Below are 14,704 nucleotides of genomic sequence, written 5' to 3' on the forward strand. Positions count from 1 at the left end.
CAATTTGGTAAAGTTTGCTTAATACAGCTGAAAATAGGTTAATCACAAAAAATGAACTTTAATCAAGGTGTCAAGCTATGACTAATACGATTTAGATTACTGAAAATGATTTTTTAAATATATACAAAACTATTTTGTTGATATATTGGAATATAATAGTCAGCTTCTTATTAAATTCAAACCCTTTTGAAATGTACCTATTAGTGTCCTGGCACCCAAAAGTTCCAGCTTAACTTTTGGACCTTCTTGAATAGCTTGCAAACAAGCGCAATCAGAGAAAAGTTGGGGACATGGAGAAACTTGTGGGGAGGGTCTGCCTCTAGCACAATGTTTTAAAAACTAGTGCAATAGATTGCGGAAATGCTTTTAAACTGCAGCAATATTTTGTACTGGTTATGCTGATTTTGGACGAACTGCACCAGAAAAAACAGCATCATTGAGCGGGAACTCCAGGCCATAATCTCTAAATTTGCTGACAGCATAAAAGTTGGACATTTGGCAAACAATGAGGAGAACTATAAGAGGGAAACAAACACGCAAGTAAAGGGAAAGCACTGAGGGGTGTTGATGAACAGGGATACATCAAGAGAGAAGGACAGTGCAGTTTAGTCTTGCATTGCTCTACCCAAGAGCTGTCTAGATATGATGAGCCAATTAGCCACTGTTGTACAGGTTCTTCTGCAGTTTAATGTTGATGATGATCTAATGCATATATAGGCTTCTTGATCAAGAGAAAGTAATTCAGCCCTCATTACAAATAATTATCCCAGTGTGCAAAAGAGTATGCAACTAGGACACTGGCCTGACAAGAAATCAGGTTGTTCTGATTTTCATTATTTCTTTCAACCCAACAATTATATACAGGACATCATGGTACCTCAGTTCCTTTCAAAGGAAGCAGCAACAGCAAGCAGAGTTGATGGAAGAAAAAATTACACACCGAAGTAGCTAAATGCAAGTACAGCTGATCACAAAGAGAAATGAGTAGCAGGCTGGAAGGGAGATTTGTATGTAAAAGTTAAATTACGTTCCATAAATCAGGAAGATCATATCAAGGGTAGGTAACCTAAAATTATTCTTTGCTTTTTGAACCTCCACACGGAAACGAATGATTCCAAAGTAGTCAACAATGGTGGAAAGTTTTGTTAATCAATTCTCACTATCCATGTGCTGGATAGCGTAAGCTGCAAGATTTAGGTAAAAATACTCTTTGAAGTACATCAATGTGCTGTGTAGTTGACACCAGAAAACCTTTCAATATTGACAGGTGATCTAGATGCCATGAGAGGATAAGCTTTCTAAGTTTCTTTATTCGATCAAAACTGGGTCAAAAACAGCATAGCACATCCATTCTACAAGTTAGCTAGACACCATTTAGGGATAAATTTACAAGAGATTTGCCAAGCAAAAAGAATGATCAACCTAGATCAGTGAAATGTCCTCAGTTCTATCCATGAAAACACTCAAGCTTCGTAAACATCAACAAAATGGCACTTCTTTTGTCAATGAGTAGGGCATGTATTGGCAAATTCGAAGAAAATAATACTGAAAGAAATTCAAAAATTGGTTTTAAAGTTCACATGTAGTCTTGGGACTGCCTTATCTGAATGCCAAAAAGTACCATCTGGATTCTGCACTAGAACATCAAGCTTGCCAAAGGTGTGAGCCATGGTTAAGTGAGCAGCATAACAGTTTTGAAAGCCAGTAACATAAGGTCACTTAAAAAGACTTAAGAGACTTGACCACTTTTTATAGATTTCTACTAACCTGCATATGTTTGAAGTTTATACTCAGTTACCTGGATGCATTACTTAAGTTATCTGCATAAACATAGCCATCTGGAATGTTTCTTTCAGAATGAACACAAATACCTTAAAATACAGAATGGGTTGAAGACAGTCCTATTGCAGCTAAAAATAAAAAAAGGGAGCGCAAATCCTAATGTTTTTCTCAGCTCAGGTTACCTCACCCATTGGCAACAATTTAGCTATCTATTAGGTCAAACAATCCTCAGTGGGATCACTTTCAGTATGTTGCAAGAAAAATGCAGCAGAGCATCATGGCAACTATAGGAAGCAGCCTTCCCCATAACTCGCTTTCACTCAGTTAATCGACTACAGGCAGCACAAGGAGAAGTAGTGATATTGAGATACTGTTGGAGTATGATGGAGGAGAACCTTTACTTCTGGGTTCTTTATATCCTTCTTGCTTGACTCTCACAAACTGAGGTGTTAACTCTGGCACAAAACAAATTCTGCCTTTCCTCTAAAAGTTGTGTGTCTCACTAACTTAGAATCATATAGGGGGTTGATTGAGGCTCTGTCTCGGTTTCTCAAAACTCCTCAGCATTAATCCTTCCCACATCCTCTCTCCAAAGACAATTTTCCTACCAAGTGGACCTGTGCAGTAGAATTGTTCCTGATTCAGCTGCAATAAAAATACTGAGTATCATTTAACTTAGCTAACTTAGTTAATTAATTGCAATTCCTATTTAGAGTGGGTCCAAAATAAGCATCCAAATATGTACATTTTTGGAGACTTGTGTTAATGGTGGAGGGGAATGAAAGAGGGGTCTTAAGCAAGTATAATACATCTATTCATGGAATACTATTACTGGATCAACCACAGGTGGAATCACAAAGACTTCTTCCATAGCCGGGAGACCAAATATTATTTGTTAGGCCTGCCAAGGACTGGACCAAATTGACCTAGATTTTTCCCAAAACAGATTTGGTGGGTGTTGATAATGGTTTGAGAAAAAAAAACTGAAAAAAATAAATATTTGCAAATATGTTGGATTAAGAGGAGTCATGAATTAAATGAAGGTTCCCAATGATCTAAAAACAGGATTTAAAAACAACTCAGGTATTATAATTGGCCATCATTAATGACCTCGCCTCAGAATGTAAAGGGTGAAAGTCTAAATCTCCATTCGTTTCTTGCTACTCTCTATTTTCAGATGCAAAAGTCACTTGCTTCAACCAAATTACAAGATAATTTAACACTTTTTTTTGATACTTGCAGCATGGGAGAGTGGGGAGGGACAGAAAAGAGAGCTTTAGCTCTTATATGCATCACTGGAAGATTTATTACGAATCTATGTCATGGCCAAAGTCTGGTCTGTATTTCTGCTCATTTGAAACAGGGCCTCACAAATATATGGTGATGATTAAATCCATCTCAAGAAGCTTTAGTTTTTGAGAATGACATCAGTGGGAACTGGAGTCAACTGAATTTCCTCCTTGTCACTACAAATAGCACATCTGGGTATACGTCGGGGTTGGTATATGCCTCAAAGCAGTACTGCACTGACTGATGTGGCATTGCTCATAATCAGTATTGCTGGAAGGGTTCACCTCGGAGCATCAGCTGATGCTCCTGAAACAGAAGACTGGATCAGCATCGATGCAGTATCAACTTGTGTCTTTTCTTGCCAGTGCCAGGTGTACTGAAGGGACTATACAGAGCCAGTTGACCAAAAAACTTAACAAGTTGTGCTGGAAGAAGCTGTGTGAGCCCTAGCGGATCTCAATACCTTCCCCTTAATCTTCTCAGATGTTTTAAAATACAACTCAGTGACTATGGAATTTTTAGTCTTTAGATAAAGCAAGAGATTTACTCATGATGACAAGAGAAAAATAAATAAAGTATATAGTAAGCTATAGGATGATTTTATATACGAAAGGATTTTAAAAAAAAAGTCAGTATTGCATCAAGTTATTAAATGGTCAGTGTCATACTGGTTTTTGGTTCAGCTGATATAATCTTTAAAATATAAATGAAAAGGCTATTATATTCAACAAATGAGGAAGAAGCAGCTTTTAAAAAAAAAGTTACTTGTTAGATATAAAGACTAGTTTTAAATGAACCTAGTGTGGTTGATTGATTATAATACTTATTTTGACTAATTCACATGGACAATAATTGGGCAATGTTGGATGCTCTGCAGAAGGTAAACACATTATGAATAATATGAAAAGATGGAGTCAAGCCAGTGGAAACTTAAGCCCTGAATAAATTAGGAACAAGATGCATATGTCTGCTTATTGAGGATTAGTATAACCTCTGGTTGATGAACTAATTAGATATTTCATTTTTTATTTCTGAACTAATCCTTTAATCACTGAATTTCATTACAGTTCTTGAAATAAATATTTTTAATCATATTATATGCATGAATTGATATTCTGTCCAATTTTATCACAACAATCATGGTTTAATGATCTACTTTAAGTCTCGTACAGTTAGGAAAACTGTTCAGATTGTATTCTTGCCCATTACAAGGATGTGCTGAAGTTCCTATAAATCACATGAACACCAACAAAAAAACAACTGAAAGGCTTCCTTGTTCTGACTGACCTCTGTTCAGTGACGCTGAACTGTTGATATCTCCAGTGATAAAGGAAGACTCGGACTGTTTTCGAACTGTGTCATTCCACATCCTTCGAATTCGGCTCTGGAAGAAACCACAACACAATGACAAATGAGTCAGTGATTCCTATCCAGTACAGGTATTGCACAAAACAAAGCAGCTCCACAGAGTTCACCAGAAACCTCTGCACACCAAATCTACATATATCTCTCAAACACAAAGAGCTCACAGACACAATGTCATCTCACATTAGCGTGTGGCTAACCCCCTCTTCCCTGAAGTTTTCAAACACAAATAAAACTGATGCATTTCTAAAAATTCTCTAAAAATTAATCCACTTTTAAATAGCAGTGTTAACATCCCTTAGGAGAACACAAGCATACTGAGCTAATTAAAAAAAAACTGAAGAGATTTTATCATCAATCCTTTCATCAGCCAAGCAACTGTCCAAGCAGAAACAAGAAATTAATGTCAGAGTTTGTAAAGCACTGTGATGTCAGATTAATATCCTGCAATTTTCAAGGAGAAATTTCCAGCAACTTCCTTTCTATAGATGTTTCCCCCATTCCTATCCTGAAACTGTTGATACGTGTTGGGGTTTGGTTTCCATGGTGGTGGACCTTGCCAAAGAGCCTTCTTTCAGATGTGACACTTGGCAGTGAGTTTGTGCAGGCTAATAGAGATGAGCACGATTCTATCTTCAGCCAATGTCCACAAGTGCACAACACAGTCCAGGTCGCTATACACTAATCAGGAGCAGGAATTGTGCAAGGAAAACCATATTTGAACTGAGCAGGGCCCCAACAGTCAGGTCAATATCAGGCACTCGCTATAAAGGTAAATGGTCAACTTAATACCTTGCAACAATTTGTTGCTAAACCATTGCACTTTTCTCTGGAGATAACAGTTTCCAGTATGGGAGGAAAGCTATGTTCATGCTTCAGTCAGAACTTTCAATTCCAGAGAACAGGCGAGCTAGTATTAGCTTACCAGGATGCATCTCAATATGCTCCCAACTCTTCCCTTTATGGGGGCGCAGATTTGGCAGAAGAGCTTTGCTTTGTTTTGATTACACAAGTCAAAATACAGGTGGAGGCAGTAAAATAATGGTTTTACCATGTCACATTAACCCTTCCTTTTGATTTTGTTCTCACATATTGCCTGATAAATAAATTTGTGGTCTTATAAAACAATAAAATTTAGGAAAAATAAGCAGTGGTCTGTGCATATATACAGATGCCTTGCACCTTGCAGTGAAGCTGAAGCAATATTGGGCTTCCAGGACGATTTGCAGGCATTGATTTTTTTAAATGACTTTTCTTCATTTACATTCTGCATACTAACTTGATTTTAAATTAATTTTTAAGCTGCAGATTGTGTTGTGAGGCAGCTAAACATTAGGATTGAGACTGCTGAATTTGGGAAGCTTTGTCCTGCCAGCTTAATTGGCCTTTAACTATGACCAATGAAGAGCAGTTACCAAAGAACAGCATACATTAGTCTAAATGTGGCAGGCCCATGGAGAACATCATGACATTATTCACAGGCAGTTGGCTATTAGGCATGTTTTGTTGCATGATCAGACCAGACCAACATTGCTGAGAACATACAGCCCAGCAGAGAAAGACTGTTCACCTACTTTGTAGTAGGATGACATTAAAACTTTAATCCACAAGATTAAAGATTCAACATATCTGTTTAGCTTGCAATAAGGTGAAAATGATATTCAGCAAAGGATGCCATTAAAGAATAACTAAACGTCAATTAGAACAACATAAAGAGAACAATTAATAATTATTATGGCCATCTTTTGCCATTATCAGCACTATTACAGTGCTTGAAACAAAGTCGTAACATCAAAAGATCGATTGTTCACCAGGCCTCACGGTATCATATACTTACTTTATTGTTCACAGTGACTGTGCGTAGCCAATTCTCAACAATTTTAAGAGAGAAAGTGTCTTGTGCAAAATAACAAACAGTAGAGAAATTCTTCAAGTATGGAGGGAGGGGGAGTCTCTCATTAGAGGCCCTGTTTATGCACAAGTTGTCAAAATTAACTCAGAACTGCATATGTGCCTGGAATTAATTTCTTAATATTATGCAAACCAATGAGATGTTAAGCTGTCATGTTTCTTTTATTCCTCCAACCCTCACCCCATTAAACAAGTTATGCATGCAATCTTAGCCTAAGGTAACAGGATGCTCCCAAGCATAGGTTATTCTTGAACCACCTATGAGGAAGTGAGCAAAAACAACCTGAACTGAATCCTGAGAAATGTTTGTGGGCAATCACTTCTTGCCTACAGCAGGAACTTCCAGCATTCATCTGTACAAGATTATTGCCTAAAAGATCACTCCCTTGACTTGGAAATAACATGGAGGTTGGGCCGGAGAAGTGATAGTAAAGTACTGCACAGCTGAACGCCTCATTGGTCAAAATATAAAACCACAATATTGAGAGAGTCAGGATCAATTAGAGGAACACATGCAGTTTTGAGTCAATTTTAACAATATATCAACAGGCCAAAAAAAGATAAATTATCCATGCCCTAACTGTAATTAGACAGTTCCTCTGCTGCCCACTTGCTATTTTGTAGGATATATGCACACTTTCTCCCACTCATTTCCCTGGAAAACATGAAGATTTGGCACAAGCGAAAACACTATGCATAACAAAAGGTATTATGCACAGGACATCATGTGAACTGGTGAATAACGCCTCTCTGATGATGGAGGAGCCTAATTTATTGGCAAATGCCTTTTATTTCTGACAAAAGATAATAAGGATATGCTTTCCAGAAAACACAAAGGGAGAAAAGCTTTGGGCAATAACAGAAGATTCTAGCTGGATATTTTTCATCCGTTACTACAATTCAGGAAAGTCCAGATGAAGGAAACTCCTATTTTACACATTAATTGCTTACTTGAGAGCCTGTAGAATATCGCCCAGGAGTTCGAGCACCAGATGTCTTGGCTGAGCCAAGGGAGCTGTCCGTGCTCCTTCTACTGCAGCAGTGGGTACGGAAGCATTTGCCATATTCTTTCCTCACCTAGGCAGTAAAACAGCAACTTACATAAAAAAGGCAGTCTCATTTCCCAAACAGCTCATCAAGTCTTAGAAGACTATTTAATCCATCAATGGTTTCCATCAAATTATGATTCATTCCTACTTGTCTTAAATTTAAACAGTGCTGTGTTTTTGGTGAAGGACAAAGAAAAGGATCTCTGAAAGGAACATTTGCTGTTAGGTCTAAATTTGAATAAAATACAAACATATTCAGCAACAGGATAACAGCAATTATAACATACATCATCGTAAGCAATTTATATAATCAAAACCCTGAATTTAAGATATTACTTATTATGTACATAGTACTGAACCTTCTTTACAATTACTTCCTCATAATTGTGGAGCTACATTTGGCTTGAAATTGTTGTGACACAGGATTTGCAGATACTGTACACTGAATTTATGATGGATTTCTCGAGTGTCATTAAAAACACACACCCCTATTACCTTACATATTATGTTCAACCCTTGATTGTTATGAGACCGTAGTCTAACTGAAAGTTTAGCTAAAATTGGCTGCTCCAGTTCATCATTATCTGAATTCCAAGATTACAGTTCACTCCCAGATAACTTCTATTGTTTCATTTTAGTTGTGTTTTCTTGTGAGTTCTTGTGCCAGCAGTAGCTGTTAATGACTAGTATGCTCCATATCCTAAAAATATAACAATGTTTATGGATGACTGTGGCATCACTAATACAGGACTACTAAGATGTGATTTTCATAATTCCAGGTCACTATCCATATTGTAAACTAGGGCTGAAGTGATACATTGCCACAGTACCTGTTCAGCAACATTATCAATTGGGTATATTATATGAGGTCCATGCAAAATCCATCACAATCTTTATTCCGACAGTAAATAAATCCAACCAATAGTCAGGATTTTTTTTTGAATTATGAAGCACTTCTTATACAAATGAACAACAGCCGGGAGTTGGTTAGAGTAATCAAATTTCTTTTTTCCATTCCCAGTAGAATTCTGGGTGCTGGATTTTCCTTTGTACCCCGGTAAAGTGGCTATTCTTCATATACGAGGCTAAGGAGGCTTTAGCAGGTGATTCTATCAAGCCACAGAGGAGCTCAAATCCTTTCATCAGCAGATGTTCATACACACAGGCTTGTGGACAGTGAACAGAGGCAGAAGCCACGGCTAATTCTTCCCTCTCCCCAGCTCAAATGTACTAAGGCCAATTGTACTACCTCTATCACTACCCCATTAACTAAGATCAACAATTACAGATTATTAGGACTGTACTAAGATAGTATTTTTACTATCAATGCTTCATTAACTTGAGCTTACGTCGCCTTTAAATAGACACTGCTCTCTGAATGATCAGAAGTGTTTTCACACTGAGCATTATTGGAATATAGAATGCTTTACAAATAGCTATATAATTAAAAAATGAATAGGATCATTATTTGAAAAAACTGAGGGAAGGGACAGAGAAATGGAATGACTCTGTATTTACCAATCTTACAACATTTATCAATGCAAACCCTCTTATTATTACAAACTTTTCCCTTGGTCTCATCTGAAACTATGTCAGATGAAAAGTTTAAACTGATAAGAACTGTTTTACTTCTCTTTCATTAATTTGCCTAATATGGTTTGACTATATAGTTACAAATCCACTGGAAGCGAGATGCGGCTTATATTTCACAATTCTTGCCTCGCACTGAAGACATTTGTGTTTTTTTTAACCTACCACTCAAATGCATTAGTACAAATGGAAAATATTTAAGTTCATAGTAAGGATAAAAATTGGCCCTAATCTCGTGTAGAACTAACGGAAGTGCTGCTTCAGTGCTGGAACATCCGGAATTCAAACTTGAATCCAAGCTCAGTTTTGCTACATGGAGATGCTAATTCCTTATACTGCTCATTCGATTAACGTAGGAAATCTCCGTATAATGTTCACCTGAACTGTGTCAGATATCCAGCCATACGACTGCATTTTAGATTGGGTCCTTCCAGATTTGGGCTGTGTATAAGAAAGCGCATTTTTAGCTTTATATATTTGGGTAAAACACTGTCACTTAAAAGGCTTTAATGACAGCAATTTGAAGTGATAAATTACGTTTTTCTCACAGAACTAATCAGAAACTAAAGAACAATGTCTGAAGTGCAAATTTTCTTGAAGTGCATTATGCTAAATAAAGCTAGTGACACTACACTCTGTGTTCGTCACCTAATATCTTGACACATTAGACCTTTAACTAAACCATTGGTTACCTCCCAGAAGTCAAGTTCCTGTTGCTCAAGACCAAACAGCCCACTTTGGAGCCACTGGGCTTGATGGACACAAAGAAGTTATACAAACTTGATTGCTGTTAACATTCTTCTTGACCGCATGGACTGGGAGTTAACAGGCATGGGTGCAGGGGGCTGAAGCCTTTTAATATTTCCTATTTACAAATGAAAATTAACACTCGCGCAAGATGCTATCCATGAACCATATTCCTACTTGAGTCACTGCCTTTGCGAGATGAGGAGAGAAAGCATGGCACAAACAATATATACTGTAACAATTTCCAGGGCAATTCTATGTTTAGAAGAATATGGGGAATCAACTGGATTCTGATTATTATTGAATATCTCCAGCAATCCAAGAACTGAAAGTGTCCAGTCCAGGAGATTCCATCATAGGGCAGTAAAGACCATGCAAGAACAGCCTAAAGTCGGGAGAGGTATCCAACTAAAGCTCATGATTGAATTAGACATCTAACCCACAGTATGCTGAAAGGTTCTCATTGAAGAATGAATATCATAGTAAGAAATTTGCAGAATACTTGCAGAAGATTCCAGCTGCATACACGGAGACAAATGCATGATGATCTTTAAGCGTGTAGATGAAAAGGGTAATATCTAGCTCTTTTTTGAAATATGCTGTTGCTATTTCTTCCCTATTTGATTACATTTCATTTGAATGCCTTCGTGCTTATGTAAATACTATGTTACACAGCCAAACATGTTCTATTGACTTGACTTGAAATGAAATCAATTGAGGCTGACAAGATAGTTACATTTGCTAACCTTTCAAGTAATGCACTGTAGCATTTCGATTATCATGAGAAATTATCAAATTATTGATCAGATTGTACCAGGTGAAACCTACCATATTCTAAATGATTCACCATTGAGGAACCTGTGAAGACTTTATAAATATCAAAACATGAGTGGTTCATTTTCAAAGACGGAGATATAAAATGGAACATAATTTTAAAAAATTACTTGAATTGCATAATAAACATACAGCTTAGTCGTGCCAAGAGTGCAGTGTGCATAGAGGAAATTATTGCTTTTTGGGGGCATACTCCTTACATCCATTTCTTCTAAAGTTTAAGAGCAGTTTGTTTTTATTAGGTAAGCAAACAGGAATTGAACATGAATTAGGTTCAACAGGCAATTTTTTTCAAATGCACAAAAAACTTCACAGGTGTTGTTTAGAGACCACTGGATAAAAACTGTTTTGCATAAAGGTAAATAGAACGTCTCATATTGGGGTGCGGGTGGAGAGAGGAAGGTGAAGAAATGTGCTCTTGTTAATAAAGAAATCATTACACATGCCCATTAACAGTACTTAATTAGATATTATTAGAAAGTCTCCTATAGTACTTGTTTGATAAGTTAGAGAATGTGTTTAAATGTGATTGGAAAGGTAATGCTCACAGAAAGTGTGCTATTAGAAATCTATAACTAGTGAAACATCTGTGATGCCATTCAGATCATAGCATTAAATAAGATTACACAGGATATACAGCATAGAAACAGTCCAACCAGTCCATGCCAGCGTTTATGCTCCACTTGAGCCTCCTCCCATCTTCCCTTTTAACCTTCTATTCCCTAATCCCTTATATGCTTGTCTAGCTTCCCTTTAAATGGATCTATAAAATTCACTTCAACCACCCCTTAAGGTAGCGAGTTCAACATTCTCATCACACTTTGGGTAAAGAGGTTACTTCTGAATTCCCTATTGGATTTCTTGGTGACTTTCTTATATTGATGGCCTCAAGTTATGCTCTCCTCAATAAGTGGAAACATTAGGGGGAATTGTAAGGCGGCGACAGGGGTCTTGGCCACCAGCTGGAGAATTGGTGAGACACCTCTGTTGCCTCCTTTGGGGAATGTCAGTCATATGACGAGCCAATCAGGCACTTGAGAGGCCACTGGTTAGTCTTTCCTGGGATCAGGACCCTGGGGGCAGGAAATCCCTCCCGCTGGGAACTGTCAGCCAATTAGAGCACCACTGGGGAGGCGGTGGCTGCTGCTGGAATGAGACCCACCGGAGCCCAGGATTGTGGAGTGACCCAGGCCACAGGCAAGTGATGGTGGCAGCAAGGGCAAAGGGGTGGCTCTCAGTGGGCCACCCCCACTTCCTGATGTCGGGTTCCTCAATCAGGTACAGAGTCTTTGAACAAGGAAACCCCCCCCACCCCACTCAGGAGACCACAAACAATCCCATACGATTTGTATGTCATGCTCCTCACATGGCGACAGGCCCACCTGCTGTTGGGTTAATACCAACGGCAGGAGGAAGAAGCCCATAATTGGGCATTAATTGTTCCTTAAGAGCCTGAATTGGTGGCACAGCGGGAAGACCATCCACAGGCCTTTCCACCACAGATTTAATTGGGGTGGAGGTAGGAATGTGGCACAGTCCCTACCTGACACCATCCCACCTGATTAAATGTCCTCCCCACTTCCAAATTCGCCACAGGGGAGAGCATAAACTACCACCCATTCTCTCTGTATTCACTCCATCAAAACCTTTGATCATTTTAAAGATCTCTATTAGGTCAGCCCTCAGCCTTCCTTTTTCAAGAGAAAAGAGACCAAGCCTGTTCATCCTTTTCTGATATTTCTTGATACCCATGTATTTCTGGTATCATCCTCGTAATTCTTCTCTGCACCCTCTCCACTGCCTCTATGTTCTTTGTAGAATATGACAACTAGAACTGCATGTTGCACTTCAAGTGTGGTCTCACCAAGGTTTGATACAGGTTAAACATAACTTCGCTACTTTTCAATTCTATCCCTCTAGAAATAAAGCCTAGTGCTTGGTTTGATTATTTTTAATGGCCTTGCTAACATGTGGAGCAACATTTAATGATTGTGTACTTGTACACCGAGATCCGTAGCCCACCTAGACTTACACCTTGAAAGTAATAAGCGATCTCCCTATTCTTCCAACCAAAATGTACTACCTCACATTTAACCACATTATTTGCCCATTCTGCAAGATTATTAACGTCCTGTAATTTGGTGCAGTTCTCCTCAGTATTAACTATGCCGCCCCCCCACCCAATTTGGTGTAATCCACAAATTTAGAAATCATGTTTTTGATTCCAAAGTCCAAATTGTTAATGTAAATTATGACCAGCAGTGGTCCTAGAACTGATCCATGTGGAACACCATCTGCCATTCTGAATAACTACGCTTTACTCCCACTCTCTGCTTTCTGTCTTGAAGCCAGGAAGTAATCCAGTCTGCCACATTCCCCCAAATCTGCATTCCCTGGGCTTATTCATTAGTCTATTATGGGGCACCTTATCGAAGACCTTTTGAAAATCCACATAAATTAAATCTACTGCATTGCCATTGTCTACTTTCTGTTAGCTCCTCAAAAAATTCAAGAAGGATAGATTTTCCCTTTTGAAATCCATGCTGACTATTGTTATATTTCTCTTTTTTAGATGCTCTTCTATTCTCTTCTTTAGTCGAGATTCCATTAATTTTCCTGCCATCAATGTTATGCTGACTGGTCTATAACTCCTGGACTTGTTCTATTCCCCCTTCAATATAGGTATTATGTTATCTATCCGCCAGTCCTCTGGCATTAAACTTTATTGAATGAATTATTAAATATGCGTGGTAATGCCTCTGCTATCTCTTCCCTAGATTCTTTTAAAATGCCTGCATACAATCCATCTGGCGCAGGGGCTGTATCCTCTTTGTGTTTGATTAGTTTATCCAATAAATACCCCTTTTTTAAAAACTTCAAATGCACTTTATCTCATTACTCATCTCATCATTCAATGTCATGCCTACTTGTTCTATCTCCCTGATAAATACTGAAGCACAATAATTATTAAATATTTCTGTCATCTCTCTATTGGTCCTGTGGTATTATCCTCTCTATCCCTAATGGACCCATTCCAATCCCAGACTTCCTTTTTTATCAATGTGCCTGTAAAATATTTTCCGATTTTATATTTCTTGATAAATTAATTTCATAGCTCCTCTTTGCCTTCCTAATTGTTCTTCTGACTCCAAACCTTTTTGTATTCTCTCTTATCATGCACGCCTCTGTCAATTTCCAGCTTGAAAGCTTTCAAATCCTGCTTGTTGACTGACCAACTTTGCATATTCCGGCTACAATCAGAAACCATGTCAGAGAATATCATCTGCATCGCTTTCTCCAAGAGACTCACCGAACCAGTCATCCACCTCTTCAAACTAAGTCCCTCAGGACCACTGAATTCAGCTTGAAGCCAGCCAAATCACCTAACTCCACCTTTTTTATGGAATCTAACTCGACCAATCTACCTTTCCCCACTCTGTAACCTATTTGTGTATGTGTTAACCTCTAGCGTGTGTGTGAGTATGAAAGTTGGCTTGCTGTTTATTATTTTATTAGTTCGATTTAGGTACAATAAAGTTAATTTCTTTGTTAATTCAAGAAAACCTGTCGAATTGGTTCTTGTTGTGATTATAGCAAGTAAGTAATCAAACACCTACTGAATTGGCCAGTACATCCACTTTACGAAAGTATTAAACCTGTTGTGGTCAAACAACACTTGACCGTAACAATGTTTTTTACTCAATTCCCTAATTTGTCTGTTTATTTCTTCCGTTCAACTGAGGAAAGGGTGGCCGAGGGTTTCTGCATGATTTTCACCCAGGTAACATTGTAATCTGCACAGAATGAAATGAAATAGAGCAAAAGATCGAGGAAATTGGAGAAATATTTTAAGCTGATTCGAAAGTCCATTCGCCCAAAGCAATCCCCATCCACAAAACTGACCATACTCCCAGGGCGGAATGTGAAGTTTCTATCAACTGTGCCCATTGAGGGGCATTTATCTCAGTGCGCCCGAAATCTCCAGTGCCTCTGGTCACTTTAATCCATTGTTAATGAGCTGCATCTGCAGTGACTAGCAGTCAAGTGAAACCTCACTCAGGTCTACTTCTCATACTGATGCAAGAATTACTTTAAATTCTGTTTAAATTAGTTCAAATTCTGTCAATTGATCTGCC

At 38.2% G+C, this 14,704-nt stretch overlaps 1 protein-coding gene across 8 annotated transcripts in view; it reads right to left on the minus strand.

Annotated features, from left to right (window-relative positions):
- The window catches only part of adgrl3.1 (adhesion G protein-coupled receptor L3.1), a 713,955-nt gene that overhangs the window by 31,273 nt on the left and 667,978 nt on the right, over nt 1-14,704 (minus strand). For all 8 annotated transcript variants that reach the window (XM_068030477.1, XM_068030472.1, XM_068030479.1 and 5 more), the window contains 2 exons: nt 7,300-7,425; nt 4,360-4,456 (listed from right to left, as the gene is read on the minus strand). In XM_068030477.1, the coding sequence (XP_067886578.1) occupies nt 4,360-4,456; nt 7,300-7,425 (223 nt within the window). The remainder of the gene's footprint in view (nt 1-4,359; nt 4,457-7,299; nt 7,426-14,704) is intronic.

The sequence above is a fragment of the Heterodontus francisci genome, chromosome 4, assembly GCF_036365525.1.
Source record: "Heterodontus francisci isolate sHetFra1 chromosome 4, sHetFra1.hap1, whole genome shotgun sequence".
Classification (NCBI taxonomy): Eukaryota; Metazoa; Chordata; class Chondrichthyes; order Heterodontiformes; family Heterodontidae; genus Heterodontus; species Heterodontus francisci.